Source organism: Pyrus communis, chromosome 5 (assembly GCF_041283825.1).
Source record: "Pyrus communis isolate YQ-2024b chromosome 5, ASM4128382v1, whole genome shotgun sequence".
Classification (NCBI taxonomy): domain Eukaryota; kingdom Viridiplantae; phylum Streptophyta; class Magnoliopsida; order Rosales; family Rosaceae; genus Pyrus; species Pyrus communis.
This window is the reverse complement of record NC_142569.1, coordinates 15816589-15841553: the sequence shown is the minus strand read 5'-3', so window position 1 is coordinate 15841553 and position 24965 is coordinate 15816589. Positions and strand designations below refer to the sequence as shown.

The 24965-nt window shown below is 37.2% G+C and overlaps 3 protein-coding genes across 4 annotated transcripts; all 3 read right to left on the bottom strand.

Moving 5' to 3' along the window:
- Nucleotides 1-6032: 6032 nt before the first annotated feature.
- LOC137725233 (acetylserotonin O-methyltransferase) lies at nt 6033-7658 on the bottom strand. 2 transcript variants are annotated; one of them, XM_068463858.2, is made up of 2 exons: nt 6773-7658; nt 6033-6542 (listed from the first exon to the last, which is right to left on the bottom strand). In XM_068463858.2, exons 1-2 carry the CDS (start codon nt 7538-7540, stop codon nt 6234-6236), a joined length of 1077 nt encoding a protein of 358 aa, XP_068319959.2. In that variant the 5' UTR covers nt 7541-7658; the 3' UTR covers nt 6033-6233. The 2 variants fall into 2 exon arrangements, with proteins under 2 accessions (XP_068319959.2, XP_068319960.2); XM_068463859.2 differs by having other exon boundaries at nt 6033-6562; nt 6773-7647.
- A 1251-nt stretch (nt 7659-8909) lies between these two features.
- Nucleotides 8910-10508, bottom strand: LOC137727081 (acetylserotonin O-methyltransferase-like). Its single transcript, XM_068466020.2, has 2 exons — nt 9710-10508; nt 8910-9430 (listed from the first exon to the last, which is right to left on the bottom strand). The coding sequence occupies exons 1-2, from the start codon at nt 10475-10477 to the stop codon at nt 9125-9127; spliced, it is 1074 nt and encodes a 357-aa protein (XP_068322121.2). The 5' UTR covers nt 10478-10508; the 3' UTR covers nt 8910-9124.
- Nucleotides 10509-16327: 5819 nt separating this feature from the next.
- On the bottom strand, nt 16328-23490 carry LOC137725517 (transcriptional elongation regulator MINIYO). Its single transcript, XM_068464231.2, is given in 11 exon segments — nt 16328-16692; nt 17005-17214; nt 17400-18388; nt 18391-19693; nt 19832-20020; nt 20610-20870; nt 21043-21148; nt 21364-21548; nt 21756-21850; nt 22145-23009; nt 23186-23490. Coding segments are annotated over 11 exon segments (4620 nt in total). The 5' UTR covers nt 23411-23490; the 3' UTR covers nt 16328-16500.
- Between the last annotated feature and the right edge of the window lie 1475 nt (nt 23491-24965).

The following is a 24965-nucleotide window of genomic DNA, read 5'->3' as shown; positions in this document are numbered from 1 at the left end:
TCCGGAATTGAAATATGACCTCTAATTATGACATCGAATTCCTTCAAAATGAGGAATTGGATTCCTTATTTTGTATAGGTCTCACCATTCATTTTACTCTCTAAGTTTAGTAAACGAAGGCATATCCTATCATCGGAATCCAATTTTGTATTTTAATTTCGATTACGGATTCGTAAATACACCATAAGAGTTGTTTTCCGAATCTGAAAAAGGATCCTTAATTTCAACTAAGAGGGTGCTTGATTTCAACAAAAATTTAAAAAGTGAATCATTGCCTTAATCTAACTAGAGAAACGATAGTTGATGGAGAAAAGCACACTTATACTTGTGAGATAAAGAGTTGATTTGCTTGACATCTACTAATAAAATTTAAGTCTCATCATGGTCCACCACAAACGTCATCAATGTTGTACAAACTTAATTAATCACCTATTATTAGATGTTGAATTTTATCACAAAAGATCTCAATGATATTAAGTTCATGGAACAGATATAATGTTGTTCTATTATCGCGCTCAAATACTGATTCATTTTCTTTTCTCTTTAGTTGTTCATCAGGGTCCCGATTCTTTCAATAGTCTCATAGTTGTATATGTGGTTTTGTAAAATTTCTTCTAAAACTTTTCCCTTTATTTGTCAGCATCATTGCCTGCAATTAAATTCCATATTAGCATGGCACTATTTTGCCCAAAAACATGCATGCCCATTGAGATAGAAAGGCTCATAACAGCCACAACAAGTTTCACAAATTTTTATTGCCAACCATCCGAAGACTACAAGGCAGACTACAGAAAGCAAGACAAAAGGACCACAAAGTAAATTTAAAATTACAATGAAACACTTATTTGAGACACTAATTCACATTATTAACTTTGTGCTTGTTAAATTCAATAAAGTAAATGCTGGAGGAACAACAATTTTTATAATCACGTTAGTTTTGTTGATTTCATATGTTGAACACTCGTGAAAAAAAAATCCATTACTTCCATTAGGACTGTAGCAAAGATTCAACTACCCAATTTTCAATATGTATTAAGGGAGACTCTGTCTATTATTGATGTATCTTATTTACGGGAATCAACTAAGAGGGTGCTTGATTTGAACTAAAATTTAAAAAGTGAACCATACCTTAATCTAACAAGAGTTGACGAAGAAAAACACACTTATAAAATTTAAGTATCAGCATGGTCCACCACCAACATCATCAATATTGTCTCAACTTAATTAACCACTTATTACTAGGTGTTGAGTTTTATTACAAAAGACCCCAGTGATATGAAGTCATGCAAAAGATATAATGTTAATTCTATTATCATGCTTAAATACTGATTGGTTTTCTTTTCTCTTTAGTTGTTCGCTAGGGTTCCGATTCTGTCAAGAAAACTAATCCTTCACAGATATTGCATATGCCACCTATTTTAACGTAAAACACTTTCTTGCTAATGACCAGTCTTCTGTGGCTGCTTTAAGCAGAAGAAAACCTTAAACTTTTCTTCTTTTAATGGTACTAACCCTCTTAAACGATGACAAAAGTTCAAAGTCACCTCTGAAAGTCCAAAGTCATGTTATGTTTGCAAAGAGATTGGTCAACTAAGGAAAGATTGCAATGGTTTTAAAAACTGGCTCGTTAAGAAAGGTGAAATCAATGTTTTTGTTTGTTTTGAGTCCAATTTCATTTGTGTTCCTCCTTTTAATTGGTGGTTTGATACTGGTTTCTCAATTCACATCACAAACACCTTGCAGAGATTCACAAAACTAAGGGAGAAAATAAAGATGTCTACAATGTTTTCATTGGGAATGAAAGCAAAGTGGTTGAGTCCATTGGCAGTGTGCAACTTAAGCTTTCATCTGGTTTTATTTTTTCATTAAGTCCAGTTCTTTATATCTCTTCCATGAGAAGTAATTTAATTTCAATTTAAAGTTAGTCCAGTCTGGTTATACCTTTGTTGGGAACAATGAAGGGGTAAAACTTTTTCATTCAAATAATTTACACATTGTACTTGGCATTGCTTTACTTCAATCTGATATGTGGCAATTACAATGTGATTATGTTCTCGATTGCTTCACCGTCTGTCATGTTGGTTCCAAAAGAATCTTTCATAATGACAAACTTTGGCATAAGAGACTAGGCCACATTTCAAAAGAAAGATTAATTACACTAACCAAGCAAAATCTCACCCCTAATCTTGATTTTAAAAGTCTTCCAGATTGCACCGATTGCTATAAAGGAAAACTAACTAATACAAGAATAATGCGATCAATAAGAAGTAAAATTCTTTTGGAGATCATACACATTGATGTGTGTAGTCCTTTTCCAAATAAAACCATCTATGGCAACTCTATTTTGTAACATTCATTGATGATTTCTCACAGTATTGTTATGTGTTCTTGGTTTCAGAAAAATCATACGTGCTTGACTGTTTCAAAATATATAAAACTGAGGTGGAAAGAAAACTTGAAAAATATATTAAAATAGTGAGATCGGATAGGGGTGGTGAGTATTTTGGCAGGATCACAGAAACTGGTCAACATAAAGGTGCTTTTGTAACATATCTTGAAGCATATGGCATTGTAGCTCAATATACAACTACGGGACTCAACACCAAAACAGAGTTGCAGAAAGAAAGAATAGGACCTTAAGGGACAATGATTCAATCCATATTTTCAAGGTCTCTGTTACCACTTTTTAAAACAGCCAATTACACAGTGAATAGGGTTCCCAGCAACTCATTTTAAGTAATACCTTTTGAAGGTTGGACAGGTAGGAAGCCTGGCTTCAATCATATTCACATTTTGGGCTGCCAAGCAGAGGCTCGTTTTTATAACCCTCATGAGAAAAAGCTGGATCCAAGAGCTATACAAGTTGCAGATTCATTGGATATTCTGAGAAATCAAAGGGTTTTAAGTTCTACTTCCTTAATTCCCATACCAAACTACAAGAGACTAACAATGTTGAATTCTTTGAGATTGGAAGAGGAATTGGTGCAGCATTCAAGTTCTGAGTTTGAAGGAGAAAGCAGCAATAAAGTACAACATCCAAGTATCGAGTTTGAAGAAATAAGATGTGGTGAGAATGATTTGATTGCAGCATAAGACTTTTCAATTACCCTCCCTGTCGTATTGGCCCCTGATAATGCAACTCTACCAAATGTGGATATGACAACGAATTTGGAAGAACTGATCCCTACAAACATTAATGATCACAACCTTGCAGCACAAGTCATTGAAGATCACTCAACTATGCAACCTGCAGAACCAGCATAAGTGACATTAAGGCACTCGACTATGCAAAAGAAACATGTGTTATTACCTGATTTTGTGTATTGGCAAGAAGTGGAGTATAACATTGGAGATGAAGATGATCCATTGTCATTCAAACAAGCTTTCAACAGCCATCAAGCTAATCTTTGGCATGCTGCCATGACAGAAGAACTTGAAGCAACAGAAAAGAATCATGTTTGGACACTGATTCCTCTTCCACCAAATGCAAAACCCATAGGCTGCAAATGGGTGTTCAAAACCAAAAGAAATGCACTAGAAGAGGTTGAAAGAGACAAAGTCAGGCTTGCGGCTAAGGGATTCACACAACAAGAAGGCATTGATTACAAGGAGACATTCTCTCCTGTCTCATCCAATGCCTCCATGAGAGTAATAATAGCCTTGACAACTTAGAACTGCATCAAATGGATGTTAAGTCAGTCTTTCTTAAAGGTGATTTACATGAAGATATAGTCATGAATCAACCACCTGGTTTTACTGAGGAAGGAAAATGATCCATGGTTTGCAGGCTCAACAAATTGACCTATGGTTTAAAACGATCCTATTGGCAGTGGTACATTAAATTTGATCCAGTTGTAACTACTTTTGTTTTTGAAGAAACAAGATAGATGACTGCATCTACCTTAAGGTCAATGTTTCAAGTTTATCTTTCTAGTACTATATGTGGATAAAATCTTACTTGCAAACTCAGATTTTTCATTACTGCACTCAACTAAGGGCATGCTTACTGAGAGTTTTGATATGAAGGATCTTGGTAAAGCTCATTTTGTACTAGGTATTGAGATTGAGAGGGACATATCAAAGAGAATGCTAGTTTTTTTCAAGAGACCTATATTGATAGAGTAATGAAGAGGTTCAATATGGACAAGGGGTGCAGATGGAGAGCTTTCCATTGCAAAAACAGACAAGTTCAGCACTAATCAATCCCCAAAAAAATGATTTGGGGAGGGCATGGATGAAAGACAAGCCTTATGCATCACTTGTTGGCAGTTTTATGTATGCTCAAGTCTGTACTAGGCCTGACCTAGCATTTTCTGTGAGTATGTTGGGTCGTTTCTAATCCAATCCTAGTGTTCTTCACTAGACTGCTGCAAAAAAGGTACTTAAGTATCTTAAAAGGACTAAAGACCTTGTTCTAGTGTTATACACAAGTTCAAAATCTTGAGTTGGTTGCTTACTCAGACTCTGACTTGGCTGGCTGTGTGGATAATTGAAAATCAACTAGTGGATATGTTTCCTTGTTGGCTGATGGCGTTGTCTCATGGAAAAGCTCCAAAAAAAAGGCAACAGCTTCCTCAACCATGGAGGCTAAATTTATTGGCTGATATACTGCTACTAAGCATGCAATTTGGTCAAGAAACTTTATCAAGGGACGACTGAAAGTTGTTGATTCAGTTGAGAGACCAATAACTATATATTGTGACAATAGAGCAGTTGTCTTCTTTTCAAAGAACGACAAGAGACCCATTGCTTGCAGGCTGATGGATATCAAGTATCTGCATGTTAGAGATGAAGTGAGAAAAGGGTCTTCTGAATATTGAACATGTAGGCACTGATCTCATAAGGGGTCTTCTGAATATTGAACATGTAGGCACTGATCTCATGACGGCTAATCCCATGACCAAGAGTTTGGCAGTTGTAGTGTTCAAGAAGCATAACTACAATATGAGTGTGCGAGAGACTTTTGATCTGTTAATGAGTGGGAGTAAAACACTTACATGTTCCTCTTCTCTCTTTTATTGTTATGTTTCCTTAAACTGATATGTTGGATTTGTTATACTGATTGTTTTGTTCTCACATTTTTGTTTTATTTGACAAAATATGAGCCATGCTTGCATGAGGCTCAGTTCAAGAGTTGGTTTTCTGCTTATCAACCTGAATTAACGAATGATGTCAGCAACATAGTGCTCATAATTTGATATTTGTGGTAATAGAGGACACATGTGGAAGCAGTTACATGTTGTTTTCTATAATCCAATATTTAAACTACTAGCGATAGGTTGTTAGAGGTATAGTTGCAAATTTTGAGGGACTCAATGATCATCTATCACTTAGCCAAGTAAGGATCATGTTTGGATACTTAAGTAAGAGAATGTAAGTTGTGAGTGTCAAAGAACATGTGCTCGATGTTTCTTGACATACAAGCAACTGAGCCAATCCGAGTAAATAGTTGAAGAAATCATGGAGCCTTATCTGGTTAGGTCTAAGAGTCCTTATTTAGTGCAATTAATCTTAAAAACCTTAATTAGTTGACAAAGAAATCATTACCATTTAGGACTATTATGATACCTTAATTGATATGGAATGTCTCATATAATCAGCTAATAGGTCGGATTATAGGGATAGTCATTAATATATGAAGAAGTCCCTGCACTCACAGTAATCATCTTTGTTTTGTGCTAAACCCTATTTCCCTAGCAAAAGGACTTGCGACTGCTTCAGTGGAGAAGACTCTCCATGGCAGGACTCAGGTAAGTTCTCCATTCATTCTACGTTTCATGCATGCTCATGGTTGTCGTTCTTAATGTGTCGTGTTTTAATATACGCCTTACAATGATACCCTAAATTCTAAAGTAGATAAAAGCGAAAAGGCGAAGGTCTAATTTTTGATGTACATGTTGGAGTGTTTTTACTCCTCAAGCTTTTAGTCTCATAGTTGGATAAGTGGTTTTGTGAAATTTCTTTTAAAACTTTGCCCTTTATTTATCAGCATCATTGCCTGCAATTAAGTTCCATATTCGCATAGCACCATATTGCCCAAAAACATGCCCATTGAGATAGAAAGGCTTACAACAGCCACAACAAGTTTCACAAATTTTAATTGCCAACCATCCAAAGACTGCAAAGCACACTACACAAAGCAAGACAAAAGGACCACAAAGTAAACTTAGAATTACAATGAAACACTTATTTGAGAATACAAATTCACATCATTAACTTTGTGTTCGTTAAATTTAAGGAAAAGCTTGAATAACAGAATATTGGATAGCAGCAACAGGTGTGATAGTGTGTCCACTAAAGCCAGCCCCCCCAAGAATATATTCCCATTCCTTCAAGCTCCTTTCTTTGCCTTTGTTAGTATGGGCAATCATCACCATATCTAACATCAATTTCAGATTTGCTAGCTTCTTGTCTTCATTCTCATATTTTTCGTCGATAACGGCATCTATGATTATCACCTTCCCCGTGTCCTTAGGAATAGCTTCCCGGCACTTTTTAAGGATAAGAATGCAGTCATCGTCACCCCAGTTATGAAGAACCCCCTACAATCAACCAACTCGCACTGTGTATCATAACACGAATTTGTTGAGCAAGAAAATTTATAGAGAGATAATAATAGAGTAAGGCTAGAAGAGCCACCCTTAACATTATTTTTTTTTCTTCTCAAATGCATTAGCAGACCACTCGATATGTGAACGTTGACGTATTAATTAACATATGACGAATTCTATTAGTATTACCATAAAAAAAAGTATAAATGCTTATTGCTTACCTTGATGATTACTGCATCAGCCTTTGGAACGTGATCAAACATGTCACCTCCAACATTCTCAACGCGATCACAATCCTGAGCAGCAGAGACAACATGCGGAAGATCAAAGTTAATGCCTCGAATCCAAGGGCAACCCTCGACCAACAAGCGCAACATAGTCCCATTTCCCCCGCCGACATCTACTATTGTCTCAAGGCCTTTGAACACCTCTATACAACTTTTAATCACTGCAGGCACAGCTGCCTTTACATCACAAGTCATTGCTTCATTGAAAAGCTTGCTGTGATCAGAATTGGCCGCACCAAAGCTCCATATGTCCTCCCCATGTACTTCCTCAAACAATTGATTGCTAATATTTCCTCGAATTCGGGCACTTAAGCCATGCCATGGTGCCAGCATTACCGGATTACTCTCCAGCAAGATCAGCGCCGCCATGCTATTTTCTCCAGATTTCAGTAGCCGGTGAGACAGAGGTGTTTGTGCATAACCTTTGGAGCCTAATTGGTTTGTGGTTATTTCTTTGAATATTTTGAGGTGGACTAGTATCCTCATGACGCGGTAAAGGTGAGAAGGATCACAACTTAGAGCAGATGAGAGTTCTAAGAGTGTCATGGGGCTTCCATGGCTTTCAATTGCTTCAGCTATTCCGAGTTCAATGGCACATTTTACCACCGCGATTTCAACAAACCCGAAAACATATTTCCACACATCCACCTTGGCATGTTCTTCCTCCTCTTCCCATGTTAACACTCTTTGAGTATCTTCCATCTCTCTATGTGTGTGTGTCTTGGGCTATAAGCTAGCACTGTATATATAATATTTTGGAGAAGAGATTGCAGTTTATGCTTTGGTTAATTACATGTGATTAGCATTGATGTAATCCATCAATTTGATTGGGTTTTACCAAAGATTCAATTAATATATGTCTAATATAAATTTCCTATCATAAATAGTGTATATCCCATGGAATCCTATGCGCGGTTGGTTCAAATACTTTTCCACAATTGCTCAATCTTTGATACAATTTTTGCCAAAGTACTAGGTACATATGGAAAATGTGCTTGCTGAAAAAGTATGTGGTCTAAGAAAGTTGGATTAGTGTCAATTAGTTAAGGCACTTTATATAAGCTGTAACATCAAGCTCCACGAGATACATGTGTTGAGGTAGATGTTTTGGGAGTTTAGTAAATTAAAACAACAAAAAGGAAGGATCTATGTAGATACGATACCGACTAGACATCACTAAATTGTAAATAAAGCTGATCAAAATAAAGCTGTTTCATGTTTAAAGCCTGAAAATTATAACCGGTCCCCTCCCAATAATTTGTATATGCTATTTTGAACGTGAAGCACTTTTTCGAAGATGCCTAGTGTCTGAAGAGAAGGGTTAAAATAAAATGCAATCAATGTAGATTTCGAAAGATATTACCACTGAAACTTTTAGTCCCAAGGAGAATGGTTAGGCATAAACTACAAGAGGAGTGAAATAATAACGAATGGATCAGTTCCTACAAATGAACCTAGTATTGGCGCCAAGCAACCAGAACAAAAAATAAGCATAGATGCGCAGGGCTTTGTTACTTGACATCAGTTAATGGATCGAGCTACACGTGTTCGGATTAGGGTTTGGTAAACTGAGTGCTTCCTTCATTCACCAGCAGCTAGATTGTGGGGGAAAAAGAAATCAAAACCAGCATCTACATTGTGCAACGGAGCAAGCTGAGCTTAATTAGCGTCTAGAAAATAACTGTTGAAATCAACTTCACGCTCACAGCCTCATATCAACATAGAAAGCCTTCTGTTGAGTTTTTATCATGACAAAAGTATGAAATAAATTTCATCCAAAACGTCGATATTCTTGGGCAAAGGAAATCCAATTTTGCTAATAATAACTCCAAACTGTTAGATAATAACGGCTCATGACGCATTACTATGAAAGCTTCTAACTAGGTATATCAAATAGAACAATTACCGTAAGGCTAAGCCTTAAAAGACAAGGAAAAGTTAAGTCGCCAAGTAGATCACGTTTCATCCTTTGATTTTGTCTCAAAGGACATCAAAAGACCAAGCTAACGCAAAAAGACATTGGAGAGCTAAGAACTTGGTTTCCCAAAATATTCCTACTGAGATAGAAAGGTACATAGCAGCCACAGCTCATTTCATAAAATTTATTGCCAATCTTCGAAAAACTACAAACTGGTTACACAAAGCAAGAGTAAAGGTAATTAACTTAACAATTTTGACAATCTTACAAGTTTCAACAGGAAAAACACCAAAAAGTAACTAGAAAAATACAAGCAAACACTTATTTGAGAATACAAATCCACACCCTTAACATTGTATTCTTTAAATTTAAGGAAAAGCTTGAATAACAGATTGGATAGCATGAATAGGTGTGATTGTGTGTCGACTAAAGCCAGCCTCCCCAAGAACATATTCCCATTCCTCCATGGTCCTTTCTTTGCCTGTGCCTGTATGGGCGATCATCACCATGTCCAGCATCAGTCTCGCATTTGTTAGCTTTGAGTTTGCTTTCTCATCTTTTTCGTCAATAACAGCTTCTACGATGATCACCTTCCCCTTGTCTATAGGAATAGCTTCCCTGCACTTCTTCAGGATGCGGATGCAATCATCGTCTCCCCAGTCGTGAAGAACCCACTGCAAATGAAGAAAACGTAAATTAACGTAACATGTCTTGTTGAGCAAAAAAAATTGTTGAGGAATCACCCTCTTTTTGAAGCTCATGATGGAACAGTTGATGTGTTAATAAATAATGTTTATATGATCTTAATAAGTAAGCATTTAAGGACACATCATGTGATCAACGAATACGTCAATTTAGGTCTAACATTTCTTTTCTCTGTCTTTCTTTGTCAGACCATTCTTTATTCCTTTATCATGATTTAAATATTTATTTCACAAACTATAAACACTAACCTTGATAATTACAGCATCAGCCTTCGGAACACAATCAAACATGTCGCCTCCCACATTCTCAATGCGGTCAGGCTTCTGAGCATCAGAGACAACATGAGGAAGATCAAAGTTGATGCCTTGAATCCAAGGACAAGCCTCAACCAACAAGCGCAAAGCAGTCCCATTACCCCCTCCCACATCTACTAGTGTGCCAACCCCTTTGAACACCTCTACACAACTTTTAACCAATGCAGGCACAGCCAACCTTGCATCACAAGCCATTGCTTCATTGAAGAGCTTGTTGTGATCAGGGTTGGCCACGCCAAAGCTCCATAGGTCCTTACCGTGTACTTCCTCAAACACTGGATTCCTAAGATTTCCTTGAACTCGGGAACTTAGGCTGTGCCATGGTGCCAGCATTGTCGGACTACTCTCCAGCAAGATCAGTGCCGCCATGCTATTTTCTCCGGATTTCAGTAATAGGCGGGACAAAGGTGATTGTGCATAACTTTTGGAGCCTAATTGGATTGTGGTTTGTTCTTTGAATATTTTGAGATGTACTAGAACCCTCATGATGCGGTAAAGGTGAGAAGGATCGCATCTTAAAGCAGAAGAGAGCTCTAAGAGGGTCATCGGGCTTCCACGGGTTTCAATTGCTTCAGCTATTCCGAGCTCAATAGCACATTTTACCACCGCGATTTCAACGAACCCGAACACATATTTCCACACATCCACCTTGGCATGTTCTTCTTCCTCTTCCCATGTTAGCACACTTTGATTATCTTCCATTTCTCTGTCTGTGTCTCTTTGGCTATGAGCTAGCACTGTATATATAATATTTAGGAGCAATGGCGGAGCCAGAATTTTGTAATAATGGGGTCATGAGAAATAAGCTTTTCACAAGGAAAAAAAAAACTTAATGAATTAACCTACTTGTAAGTATTAATGCATGTCTCACTTAATACTACTATCTAATACTATTACTCTTCACTTGTAAGTGAGAGTTCTTAGGTTCGAGTCTCGTGAATGATGAGTTCACAGCCAATTCATTCCCCCACCCTTGAGTATAAATATATCGTTGTATTAAAAAAGTTACCAAATATATGTGATCAGTTGCCATGAGTCTTACAAATGCTCAATTATTAGATCAATTCAATCCATTGAAAAGAAAACTAAAACTCCATCATTGATAGTAGGCATGATAATGTAAATTGTGATCAATTTCAAGACTTAATAAGAAGATAGTTGCTGAAACAATTAATGAGAGACGTAATTAAATGAATTCTTTAATATTCTAATTGGCAAGCGAAAGATGAATTAGGAAGTAAAATTCGTATCTCCAGTCCCATTGATGAAGCCAAATTCCAATTGGATGGTATGCAAAATACCTAGCACCACTCCACCTACACCCTCAAATTTGGTCTTCTTTGAACTAATTATGAGGTCAAGACAACAAAATACAAGGAGGAGCACTAGGTTATTGGGGTCGTAAGCATACATTGCCCCCAGTGTAGCTCCGCTATTGTTTAGGAGAAGAGATTGCAGTTTTGATGTGACTCTAAGCTATTGGTCTTCCACTAGGACCAATTGGACATTGTAGAAGTCTAATAGCTTAGAGTCGCGTCAATTAGTAGAAGCCAAATAGTTTAGAGTCGCATCAAGTTTATTCTTTGGTTAATTACATGTGATTAGTGTTGATGTAATCCATGAATTTCATTGGGTCTGTACCAAAGATTCAATTACTCAATATTTAATTTAATTTTTTTTTTATTATAAATGTATCCTGTGGAATCCTATGCGCGATTGATTCAAATCCTTTTCTTCAATTACTCAATCTTTGAAGCAGTATCTTTACAAAAAGTACTAGATACATATGGAAAATGTGCTTACTTTAAGTATCTGACCTAACAATGTTGGATTACTGGAAATTAGTTAAGACACTTTATCTAAGCTGTAACATCGACCAAGCTCCACGAGATACATGTGTTGAGAAAGATGTTTTGGGAGTTTGGTAAAATAAAACAATAAAAAGGTGTTTGCATAACTTTTGGAGACTAATTGGGTTGTGGTTTTTTATTTTAATATTGTGAGACGTACTAGAACCCTCATGATGCTAAAGGCGAGAAGAACCGCATCTTAGAGCAGACGGTACTAGAAAATAGTCCTTGCCTTTCGAAATGTGGCCCGGCGAACCACATTTCGTCGGGTTAAGCAATTCTACCGGACAAAACTTTCATTTGATCGAGCAAATCTGGTCAACATTTAGGGTTTTGCCAAAGTCGTTACACGATGAAAAGTTTTCGTGGGGCAAGGATCAAATCGTTAAGCAAATTTTTTGTCGGTGGATTTCTTATAGGTCAGTGTGGCCCTTTGCCCAATGGTATAAACACTTTGCCCGACGACACATTTCATCTAGTAAAAAACCTCAAGCAACCAAACTCATATTTTGTCGAGCAAACCTTTACAATTACGCTCCATTTTTTTAACTCTCTCTCTCTCTCTCTCTCTCTCTCTCTCTCTCTCTCTCTCTCTCTCTCCCAATTGATTTAAGGTTAATTTCCTATTTGTTAATATTGTTTTGTTTAATGTGTTATTCATTAATTTTTATTTTGTAGGTTTGTGATTGGATTGGAAGAAAATTAAAGGAAATATTTGTCTTTGTCTCTTAGTTATGAATTAGTAAGTTTTAATTATATATGTGTGTGTAGGGCTAGAAAAAAATCTGGAAAATTCTGATCCCGACCGAACCCGAACCCGAACCGAAACCAACCCGAATTTTTCAGTTTTGAAACATCTTTGGTTCGGCTTTTATCCGGAACCAGCCAGTTCGATTTGAAACTTGGTTTAGAGCTTGTGAATTTTTGGTTCAACCGAACCAAACCGACATTTATACATTTTGATATTATTTAAAAATAACGTAGGTTAATTACCTTGAAAAGTGAAGCTAGATGGACAAGAACCCATGACATCCGATCTTAGCCAATAGCCACTGAGCCAGCTGTCAACTTTTGCTGTTATAATATAACATATATTTATAGGGATATGCTATTCACACATCCATTTTTACTTCTCACACACTTTTTGTTAATTTATATCTTTTGATCTTATTCAATTCTTTGATCCGACAGCTGAAAATTAGAAGGGTGTGTGAGAAGTAAAAAAGGGTGTGGATATCACACCCCATATTTATATTGTTGGATAACTATTAGTTACGACATTTTTTTCAAACCCTAGCCGTCACTCTCTCACGATTTCACTTAGCCATCAACCATCTTTTCCTTTTGAGCAATACTTGGCTACTTAAAGATGAGTAGGAACTCCTACTCAAAACTCTTAGGTGCAGTTTGGAATTGAGGTGATTAAAAAAAAAGCTAGGATGAAAAAAGCTAGTAGGGGTTTTGGTGTTTGGTAAACATCCCAAAACAGCTTTATTTCAAAGTTTCACATGAAAAAAAAAAAGCCAAAAAGTGGAAGCTGCATTTTGCAGCTTCAAGAAGTCGCTTATTATTCAAAACACAGAGCTACAGTACCAAGTTAATGAATTTTTTCAATTTGCCAATATTGCCCCCTCCTTTCTCCTTTCTCCTTTCTCCTTCTCCTGATTCCTACACTCTGCACTCTCTCTTTCTCTCTCGCAAAACACTCTACACGCCCCTCTTCCCTCCTACCGCTGCACCTCTTCCTCCTCCTCCTTTTCCTTTCTCTCCGTCGGTCTCAGCACCACACCGCCATCACCTTCCAGGTACCAAGTACTCGACTTGCTTTCAATTTTTGCTGTAATTAATTAATGAAACTTTCACAATCTCATAAATACCCTCCTCCATTTCTCCTAGAGCTCTTCATGAGTCTGTCTCTCTCTCTCTTCTTTCTCTCTCTAGAACCAGAAGCTCCGAGTCTTTAAGGTTCATTTTGGCTTTGGATCGGGTCCTGCTTTTGTATAAATCAAAGCCGTTTGATCGGCGCTGGAAGGGATTCGGATAAAAAAAAAATTAAAAAAAAAAAAAAGGTGATTTGAGCTTTTCAAAGAGAGAGGATTTGGATGGAGTGCTTGCAAATGTATCATTGAAGAAGAAGACAAGAGGATAATGGAATGGAATAAAAAATGGCAAAGTGGTTAAAATATCGTAAGATTAATGACTAGATAATGTTGGAATGAAATTAAAAAAAAATGGCAATAGTGGATTAAAAATTGTAAAGAAAATTAACCTATATTTGTTAAGAAAATTAAATTAATAGCACATCTAGTATTATATCATTTTTGGTCATTTCGCACAATCACATCTGTTTTACATAAAAGTTCACCAAACACTATCATACTGCTTTTTTTTTTCTTTTTTTTTTTTTTTTTTTTCCAAAAACACTTTTACAAAAAAGTTTACCAAACACTCTACTGCTTTATTTCACAGCTGCTTATTCTCACAGCAGAAGCGGCTTTTTTTCAAAGTACAGCAATATCAAACCAGCCCTTAGTAAAACTCTTAGTATTTTAATCACTTAGCTTTATGTTTATGATCAGAACCGTTTATACTATGAATCACACTGTAAAGATCATCTTTGCAAAAAGCAAATTAAAACTAAGGTCGTTTAGTCAATCTATTGGAGCAAATACATAGACAGTTTCATTTGTTTTTAAACAATTTGATGACTAAACAACCTTAATTTTAATTAATTTTTTGCAAATGTGATCTTTACAAGGTGATTTATAATATGAATGGTTCTGATTATAAACATAAAGTTCTATAAATTGACAACGAACAATTTTGAGAAATTTTAAGTAGGAGTTCCTACTCATCTTTGAGTATCTAAGTATTGTTATGAACTTTTTATATCATTTTATCACTCTCTCACGATTTCACTTAGCCGTCAACCATCTTTTCCTTTTATACTCTCTCTCTCTCTCTCTATCTATCTCTCTCTCTCTCTCTCTCTCTCTCTCTCTCTCTCTCAAGATTTCACTTAGTTGCAACATGCATCTTCTTTCTCAAACTCGTTTTCTCCCTCTGTCGTTCTGCCACGAACGACTCAACTTACCCTTCTCTCCGCTCTCCTTTCACTCACCTCTCCCTCATCTCCTTTCATTCGCCTCACATTCTATTCCCTTAAAGAATTGGAATTTGTGGTGCAACTGCTGCAGATTGGGCATTTGGAGGAAGCTGAAGGACGGGTATCTTGGTTTTGAATTCGGGTTCGATATAAGGATTTACAAATTCGGATTTGGGATAAATTTTTTATTTAGGGTTTTTATTTTGTTGATCACCAATTTGAGAGTCAGTTAGATGTGTTTGTAGATGCAGTTTGTGACTAGTTCGGTCAATTCAGAAGTGCACTAGTATGTATTTGTTGTTTGCGATGAACGTAGCCTAAGTTTGGATTGTGCAAAATCTTGTTCTATCCCCTTATGCTCTCCAAGTGCATACTAGATATTTGTTTAAAATATCTAAGTCGTGCATCTAGGGAATCTAGGGATATCCTGCCAAATTTTTTACAATAAAAAATAGTCGTGTGAATCGCAAACCGCAAAAAGTGCACTTTATGGGATAAGATCATCACCGGAGGCATAAAGGGGCTCTCAAGCGTGTGTCAAATTATTATGATGACTAAATTCTCCGAAAAAATGCACAATGGACAGAGAGTGGAGCAAGTTGCAAGATAGAATTTGTGATCAATACTTGTATGGGATGGACAAATTTATTCAATTTACAAGCAACCCTTGCAATGCTTAGAATCGTATGAGGTGTCTGTGTGTGAAATGTACCAATTGTGTTTGGATGACACTGGACGAAAACTGAGATCATTTGTATATGAATGGGATGGTACACACTTACTCTAATTGGACTTATCATCGAGAATCACCCATTACAATGTCAACATCCTCCGGCAGTGGGCACTTAGGCATGAACCTTCTTCATCTGGCCTTGTTGATGACGACAAGTGATATTGAATGATGTTTACCCTAATGCTTTGCTCAATATGGACAAAAATTCGTCCACAGGTCCCGAGAAGTACAATAAATTGTTGAAAGAAACTCAGCAAGAATTGCATCCTAGTTGTTAAGATTTTCCATCCTAATAGTCGTCGTAGAGTTGATGCACATGAAAGCATAGTGTCCTACAACCAACCGGAACTACGATATGATGCTACAAATTGTTAAACGTATGCTTCTAAAACCAAATTCATTGCTTCTAAATCATTCTGGCTTGAAGAAGATGTTGAAGGATCTCTGGTTGGGATATGACAAGATCCATGCATGAAAAAAAAAGAAAAATTGTGTATTGTTTTGCGGTTAATTCAAGAAGTTACACAATTGTCCCGAGTGCAATGAGCCGAAATATGTCTAATTTTTCTTTAGAAAGTAAAAACGCCAAAGAAAATTAAAAAAGAACAGAAAAGAAGAAAGCCACCACGGGGACAAGCGGCTTGTGGCTGCGGGAAGGGAACTACGGAGGAGGTGGGGAAGGGATGGCGGGCTGGGCACTAAATTGGCAAATCTAACTCGAAAGAAGTTAATGATTTTCGTTTTCAAATTCAAGGCGAAAACTGTAGATACTTGAACTTCAACAACTCTCTGAAGGAGCCTCGTCTTATTTGGCCAAAATCCAATGCTATTTCATACTGGATTTACAGAAGCTGGATCGAGGGTGTCAAAAGAATTCCTGTTAACTTTATTATGTACAGACGTTACCGGAGTTTTAGTTCAGTCGTCTACAAGTTAGAAAATTGATCAATCTATGCAAACACATTTGATTGACCTAGCCGGCCTCTCTCACATACAAAAAAAAAAAAAAAAAAAAGCATACTAAGTGCAGAATTGCTCACGACAGATTGTTCTTTAAGGATGACTTTAGCTTCTCCACAGCAGCTAAAAGTGAGGAATTTAATTCACAAGTTTCGTTCAGTAACTCGAACCTCTTCTCAACGTCATTCCCCAGAGGCACTCCATCCTCATGCTTGGTCTCATGAGGTATAGATGGCTTGTTATATTGAATAAGGTTCAGCATCATAGCCTGCAATTACATTCCACATTGCATTAGATTCTCTCTCAAATGTTGATTCGTGGAGACGAGGAGAAAGCAGTTTTGATATGAATAGTTATTATGGAATTACGTATTTATAGTATCGTAATATGGCACAGTCCATAATCATTTTCAACACAGAGGGAGTTCTGAATGAACATTCATGCTATACATTCAGTGTAAGAAGGCATATTTTGTACATTTATGTTTCACCCACTTGGTAGACACAACCTACTCTCTAGGCAGACTTACTGCAAGATGAACACGGAAGGGTTTTAACGATTGTAAGAAAAATATGCATACCTCATGTTGCTGCTTCAGAGAGAAGTCTCGCAAAAGAGACCTTGAAAGCTTATTCCTAAGCAATAGCTTGTCACCAGCGTATGAGTTGAAAATGAAAGCCGAAAGGTGGTGGATAACCATTTTATATGCAAGTGATCCTCGACTTGCAGTCCTATCGAGGGCACCAGAAGTCCATGACTTAACGTACGCCTCCAAAATACCTGGATTATCCTGCACAAGCACCAGATAAATTTTTATCACCTTTGTCATAATAAGGCCACTAATTTTCATTCTCATTATTATAATTTTTATCTCGCACACAACATTCAAAACTCAAAACTGAATAACAAATCACTCAATTCTCATATCAAGTAAATACTGAATAGCACAAACAAGTCAATGACTAATCAGCGTACCTCAGCAGGTTCAAGGTACCCCTCTGCATCAGTAAAGCATTTCTCAAGAGGTGGCAGAAGTTCAAGAACACGAGAGTTGGTTAGTGTATTCCAGGCAGCAAGGCGCACAGGAGCTTCCACACAACGATGCAGATAAACTGCAACTTGCCGGGCATATATCAAATCACCATAAGATACAGCAGAAAACTGATCCACAAGAGTTTCAATAAATACTGAGTAACTCTCGTGAACCTCTGATTGGAATGCCAGAACCTCCAGGTTGTTTTCGTTTCTAGGTTCTGGCAATAAGGTAGAGGGCCTTGCCTGATGAACAAGATTCCCATAGAGATCTTGTAAAGCTCCAAAAACAACCCTACTCTTCTCCTCCTCAACCACACCCATTCCAACGAGTAAGATCACAGATAGAGAATGCAATTTCCAAACCAACGAAACACTATTAACTGGGGATGGGACGTCAACTGGTAAGAAACTGGACAGTGCTTCAATACCCAAAAGGAAGAAAAGCCCAGATTTGGCAACTCCAAGAAAATCACCTTGATCCTGCATGAGATCTTGTAAATTGGAGAACTTCTTAAGACCTGCATGCTTGCTATCACAAAGGGTCGAGATTGGACTGAGAAACCAGGAAATGGGTAGTGGCAGTCTCTGGTGAGCCCACTCTGCAACTAAAGATGTGCAATTTTGACTGATCATAGGTGGTGTGTCCGATTCCTCGTATATGGTATTGAGGGAAGCTTTACCCTTTTTCAGTGATTTACTATCAGAGGATTTCATGCCATCACTATCGTTGAGCTTTTTCTTTACAGATAACCATCTGTCGCTGAAATGAGAAGCTAATGTTTTACTAAAGAGTAGGTAATCCTCTTCTTTATAATCCCAATCAAACAGTTTCATTCCCCCATTTGAGGAAAGAAAACGTTGAATACAGCGATCAAGATACTTAAGAACAGATACATCAAGCAAAATATTTAACGCCTTTGTCACATAACGTCTGTTGGTCCAGCACCTACACATGCTCCTAAAGATGAATTAATTGCCAGCATAGTAAAAGTCATTTCTTCTTCTGTGGGGCTATCAAAATTGGACACAAGCTTCCAAGTTTCAAGTAAGTAAACGAGAAATCTTGCATCTGCCTGTGATAACAAAACAGTACCAGACCAATATCCTCCACCAGAGGCACCCCAGCCAACTCCCACCCCGGGAGCAGGTCCTCCCCTGCCGAACATCTCAATGGACTGCACACGGGGCCACTCAGAAGCAACTAACTTCATAAAAGTATTTTGCACACTTCTCAATTCAACCAAAGACCCCTTAAGTAAACCGTCCTTGAGTATTTTCTCTTCTCTAGATGAAGTGTAATTTTGGGGAGGTGTTTGGACCCCTGTCCTGGCTAACACTATCAATTTATCGATGCTAACGATAATCCCCACCAACCCCTGTAAGCAACATACAGAAGCTAATGATGTTTCACAGTTACCCAGATTTCTCAAATGGCACAGTTTCTCAATGAAAGAGCCATCTCCCTTGGGATCTATTCCATATTTTGCATCAAGAGTATCTGAATGGCCCATAAACCCATTTTTAATCATTTCAAGTCCCATTTTAGGAACAAACTCTGGAAGCCATGGCACATGACCACCACTTTCAAACGAGTGGACAGAATCATCCGGTATCACCCTTTCAAGCACTCTGAAAAGCATGTGTACTACAGCTGAATACACCCATAACAAGGAAGTGACTGATAAATCCTGGGCAGTAAGACCACCACGACTTCCATTTTCTCTCTCAAAGAACTTGCATATGCTGGGATCATTCTTCAAAACTATCCACTTTAGAGCTATATCAACCATTGGACCAACCTGGCTCCAAGACCAGAATTCAGTTCCGTAACCAGAGTGCTCAGAGATTTCATTACTCAGACGCATCTGTGAGAACTGACTTGGGAGCCTTCTAGCCAAAGCCTCCAGAACAAGGTATCCCTCAGCAGAGATGGATGCAAATTCACAAAGTACATCATTCTCAATAAGTTTTTCAATTGTAGGTGGGTTCAGCCACAAGCACAAGTTACGGAAAATATCAGAGAAGTATGACACGCAATAGCCATGCTGAATAAAAACCTTCCAAAAACGCAGTTGTTCAACCTTCAAAGCCGAAGAAAGTTTACAGTTTTCCTTTCCAGATTTTACCCAGTTGTCAAGGAAGGAAATAGATTGATACAAATGCCATGTCATAGTTTGGAAAGTCCCATTCTTTATAAAAGCAACACAGTTCTTCCGATCACATTGAGCCAACACCTTTTATATACACAAAAATAAGGATAAAAGTATTAGTTTTATCCAGAATTAAATGCAGGCATAATTCCCTTATAATAGTTCACCAGGAACAAAACATGCGAGACAATTGGACATAAAAGTTGTACAGAAACTGCTTACCTTTAGAAGTCTAACAGACTTTATTTTAGAAGGCTGGATATCTAAAGTGTCTTTTGCAATAAATCTGCTGATAATTGCTTCAAGAAGCCTTTCACAATTCATGATTGCAACCGCACATTTTGGGGAATGCCTTGCAATTGCAATAAGTATAGAGATTGTGTATTCTTCCAAAGCCGCCATAGGGTCTGACTGAAACCACGTAAAACAATACACTTTAGGAGGTAATTGCAGGTCTTTCCTCAAGTTCATAAAAAGTCCTTAAGTATAAAACTTTTCTAGCAGCATCTTACTATATTTTTAACACTATTAATTGTTGAATCTGTGTTCTGTCATATACCACAAACCGACATTTACATCCATCCAACAATGGGAACTAAGAATGTAGTTCAGCCCTCGTTACCTTGATAGAAGAATCAGAAAAAAATTGTGAAAAAAAAAAATGTATGCGCACACACACGACACACCAATAGCCTTGTGTTAAGAGTTTAGGAATCCTTCAAGCTTGGCACTTATGCACTTTCTGATGTGTTACACTCATGTTTAATGTTAAAGATGCTGTGCAATTTAGTAACATTAAACAAACTCTCTACATCAACTAACAAAAGATTACAGACATGCAGTATGAATGTCAAAGTCCCACTACGAGGGAAGGAGGTGAGGGTCTGAATTTAGATTAGTATTTGGTTCTCTATTATAAATCTTGGGAAGCTTGAGTGACTATCAAATCCCTGCATAGCTCTTATAGTTGTCCTGAATAGAAAGAAAATAAAGGACTAACCTCCAAAACATAGCGAAGCCGTGGAAGGATTCCCATCCGCACCAAACCTGCCACAAAATCTTGTCCAGCAACTACAACATCATCCTGAATGGTACGTTTCCCTTCAGTCTCATCATCAATAATTTCCTCATCAAGAGCAAAAACATTAGAAGGCTTGGCATTGTACTTCCAAAATCCACCACGAAGGAAACCAACATCAATCTCTGGTTTGCTTCTGAATACAGGGGCGGTAAATATATCCATATGCAGGGTTGCTATTTTCTGAGAGCAGAATATATTAAGCTTGAAGTAATAAAAAACTGATAGATTAAAACTTCATAAAAGTAGAAAAAGAACAAAGAAACGTATTACCAAATCATGCTCCTATTGCCACAGCTGTAGATATCGGTTGCACGATTAGAATAAGAATAAGAACAGAAAAGAAAAACCCTACCTCTGAGACGTCAAAGAAGCTCTCATTCACATCACAGCTTAATATGCGGTGAAGAACTTTGGCACAAGCCAGAACTACATTATTGTGGTTATCATCCAGACATATCCTACAATAAATTAGAGGTTAAATTGCAAAAATATCCAGTAAAAAAAACTCAGATAATCAGAAAGGTGGCATAATCGTGTTTGAAATATCAACTAGTATGCAATAACACCACAAAACAATCGAACATAAGAGTAAGTTTATGAGATGAAGGTGGACACTTTAGGTATGGCTGGTTTCAACAAAATTTTGGAACATAAGGATCCAGATATTATTCACCTAAGAGATAAAATAAGCTCAGGTTCTGGGCCAAGTGCATAAGCCCAAACGGCTTCCCAGTCAGCAGATTTGTCGAGTTTACTAGCATCTTTTCCAATAAACTGATCTTGTGCTTGAATATTTTGTAATGCCTTATCAAGCACAGTTGAAAGGAAATGCAAAGCCAGTGTCCGCTGTCCAGGAATCTAAAACCACCAAGCAGCATATGGTAAAACAAGATAATTGAAATCAGGACACAAACTTTACCAGTAGCAACAAGATTTGACACATAATATAATAGACCCAGGGTCATGGACATAGTATATCATCAAATTTAGAGAAATTAAAAAAAAAAAAATTACATTATCAAAACAGTTGGTGTACTATTGTAGCAATCAAGAATATAAACTTACCATACTCCTAGTAAGAGACACTGCTTCTTTAATTGTATAACCAGCAGCACTGGGATCCCCCTCAGTACGCAGGTAGTCACGCTCAGATAAATCACCTGTACAATGGGAGAAAATTTTACCTGTTGCTCTATTGAGGTATATTCATCATTTTAAAAGTAATATCATTCAGTGCAGTTGTGCTTCCCATACAAATAAAAATTAAGATGCTACAAATTTCATATTAAGAGAAAATTCAACTACAAAACTAAGTCCCATGTTTGGAGAAAATAAAACAGTAAAAATAGAAAACAAAACAGGAGTGATGAGGAGACCATAATCTCTTCAAATATGGAATGAAAAAGAAAATTAGCTTCTGCCGAAAAATCATATAAACAAGCATTAAAACTTACTACTCTGAGATATCTGGTGGAAGCCATTTATAATAACAGTTCCATCCAAGGAAAACCTTAAGTCCCTAACAGCCTGGACTCTCTCACTCCAAGCATTCCACAAACTGCCACTGGCTTTGCCTGAATTCTGCTCCAATCTATCATTAACCGAAGTTTGTGTATCATTTGAAGTAATTTTTGTAGCCACATGAGACGGCCCACTGTGAGAGCTAGAGGAAGCTTTTGGTTCATTGTTATCTGAGCTGGGGCTTCTTTGCTTCCTCAATTTCTCTTCACCCCTCCTTTTGAGTACTTGGAGCAATGCAGGGTCCAGTCTCCCCATGATCTCCTCCTGTGCTTCTTCAATCTCATCTGCAGACATCCCTTGCAACCGTGCACGGTTCTCTTCATCAATCTGAGCCTCAAGTGACACAGACGCCCCTTGTTCATTTCGAATATTATCAGGCATGGAATTTGCATTCACGTCCGCTTCAATTTCCATGTTGTTAAACACAGATTCTTGTTCACTCTTCGAGTTACCCAACACAGATTCTTGTTCGCTCTTCGAGTTACCCAACACAAATTCTTGTTCAATCTTCGAGTTACCCAATGCAAATACATGTTCATTCTTTTGCCGGGAATGCAATTTATTTGACTCAATTTTTCTAGCACTAAATTCCATTGTTTCCCTTAAAGTTCTTGAGCTATTATCATCAAGCTCCTTCTCTGCCCACTTACTGAAGTCCATATCCTTCTTCTTCTTCCTCTCAACCCGTATAGCGAAATCCCTGATGTGTTCGAAGTCCATAACATCTTCATCATTCTCATCATCCCCTTCACCACCATCCTCCTCACCACCCAATTTACTATTCACCGGACCCCAATGCTGTAAAATCAACCAAAAACAATCACAATTCATGTATATATTCACCGTTTTCCCTAAATTATCAAACTTTCTTATCAACCAAACAAAAAAATCAAAACTTTTCACCTATGTGACCAAATTATCAAATTTTAAACTTTTCACAGTGGTGATCAAAGTAACAAACTTGCAGGGGTTACCGGGCCGGCGGAACGGTGGCGAGCGACGGGGAAAGGAAGAACCGTCGGCCGAGGCGGTGGAGTGGGGCCCGACAGCGGCATATTGGAAATACCTTTCTCGACTATGCCACCGATTAAGCTCGAAGCTCCATCGCCGTCGCTCGTCTGAAGTGCTTTGGTGCCAAATATGACCTTCGGCTTCCTCTTGGCTGGACCGCTTGCTTTGGTGCTTTCCTTCTCCGCCATGGCTATGAGCTTCACTCTCAACTCTCAGAAAGTAGGGCTGGAAATTTGGGCGGGCTCAATTTAATATATTAACCAGCAAGTCTTGGAGAATACACAAGTTAGCAATTTGATTTATTTTTATTCTTTGGAATTAAATAAAAAAGAATAGTTAACCGAATTTTTTCAATAAATTTGAATAGTTTCTATTATAGTCTTAAATAAAAAGGGGTTTTAACAAAAAACTTCTGGTACCGTTCAATTTAACGAAAAATCATATTTTTACATTAAAAAGTCAATCCTTATATTATTCACTTTATCTTTTATTTTATCTTTATCATTAAAACTTAAAGTTTTCAAATATTTTTTATTATTTTTCCTTAAATAAAATGATGATAAGAATATAAATGAAGGGGTTAAATAAGTAACAATTTATCGGAAAAAAAAAAATCTGAATGTTGCTCATAGTGTTTGACGATAATCTAACGAAAATAAAGAATTATACAATTCTCAAATATCATTTTAGCTAAAAATGCCAAGTTCAATGTCGAGGATTGACCTCCGCGTAGTAGCTCCAATTTTTTTTCCTTTTCAATGTTTAAAGCCTTAGTGGAGATAGCAAGCAGATGCTAAACTCTTGACTCCCTATTTTTCCAATTTAATTAAAAATTCGACAACTTTAGTGAAGCTGCATACAACCCTCAGGCCTCGTTTGGTACACATAACAGAATACTATTTAATACAAATACGATGTTTGGCGCGTGATGTATCATTTTAGTACCCGGACTAAATCTTCGGGTCCACTACTTCAGTGCGCTCCAGGCCTGCTTAATTATCCCACCCAAAAACCCATGGATAATTAGTCGGGAGAACAACATTATGCTCCTTGAATTCTTTCCTCCTTCCATCGCATCGGCGTTCGCGAATTCTTCATCCGTTCCATCGTCTTGGCGTCTGAACTCCATAAATTGTTCTTCTTCTCTATGCTCTTTCTCGCACACAGTTTCTCTCTCTTTCATTCTTCCATCTCTCAAATTTTCATGCAACTTCATGTTTTTTCTTGCTTGATTTATGTAATAAATCAAACTAATAGTATTATTATCCCCATTTCAATTTATTTGTAATCTTGCTTTTTTTTTTAATTAAAATTAGGGTTTCTCATTTATTTCAAATCTGAAAATTTAAGACAAATTGAAAAATTCAACATTGAATTGTTAGGTTTTTCTTGTTGCTTGTTATGTTTTTCAATTGATTATGTCTTCGTCCTCAATTTGCTTCAGATTTATATTTTGTATTTGTTCGTGTGTGTGTGAAAGAAGGGGGACAGGTCCTGGGCATTTGTTTCCTGCGGTGAAGATAATTTGCCTTGTGAGGTTGTTGCCGGACCTCGTTAACATTTCAATTTTGATGTCTGGACTCTCAAGTTCATTATTCTTCTATTATACATTTGTGTGGTTTTCAATAGGTATAAATTTGAAAAAAAATTTGTTTTTTTTTTTTTTTCTTATCCGGTATAGTACCAAACATAGAATATATAATACAATCATAATTAATTTGTAATATCCGATGATTATTTATC

What these genes read in the sequence shown, in the direction of transcription:
- LOC137725233 (XM_068463858.2), bottom strand. Translation starts at nt 7,540, where the DNA reads ATGGAAGATACTCAAAGAGTGTTAACATGGGAAGAGGAGGAAGAACAT. An exon ending in CTGATGCAGTAATCATCAAG is followed by an intron (nt 6,543 to 6,772) that starts GTAAGCAATAAG and finishes GGTTGATTGTAG; the next exon opens with GGGGTTCTTCATAACTGGGG.
- LOC137727081 (XM_068466020.2), bottom strand. Translation starts at nt 10,477, where the DNA reads ATGGAAGATAATCAAAGTGTGCTAACATGGGAAGAGGAAGAAGAACAT. An exon ending in CTGATGCTGTAATTATCAAG is followed by an intron (nt 9,431 to 9,709) that starts GTTAGTGTTTAT and finishes CTTCATTTGCAG; the next exon opens with TGGGTTCTTCACGACTGGGG.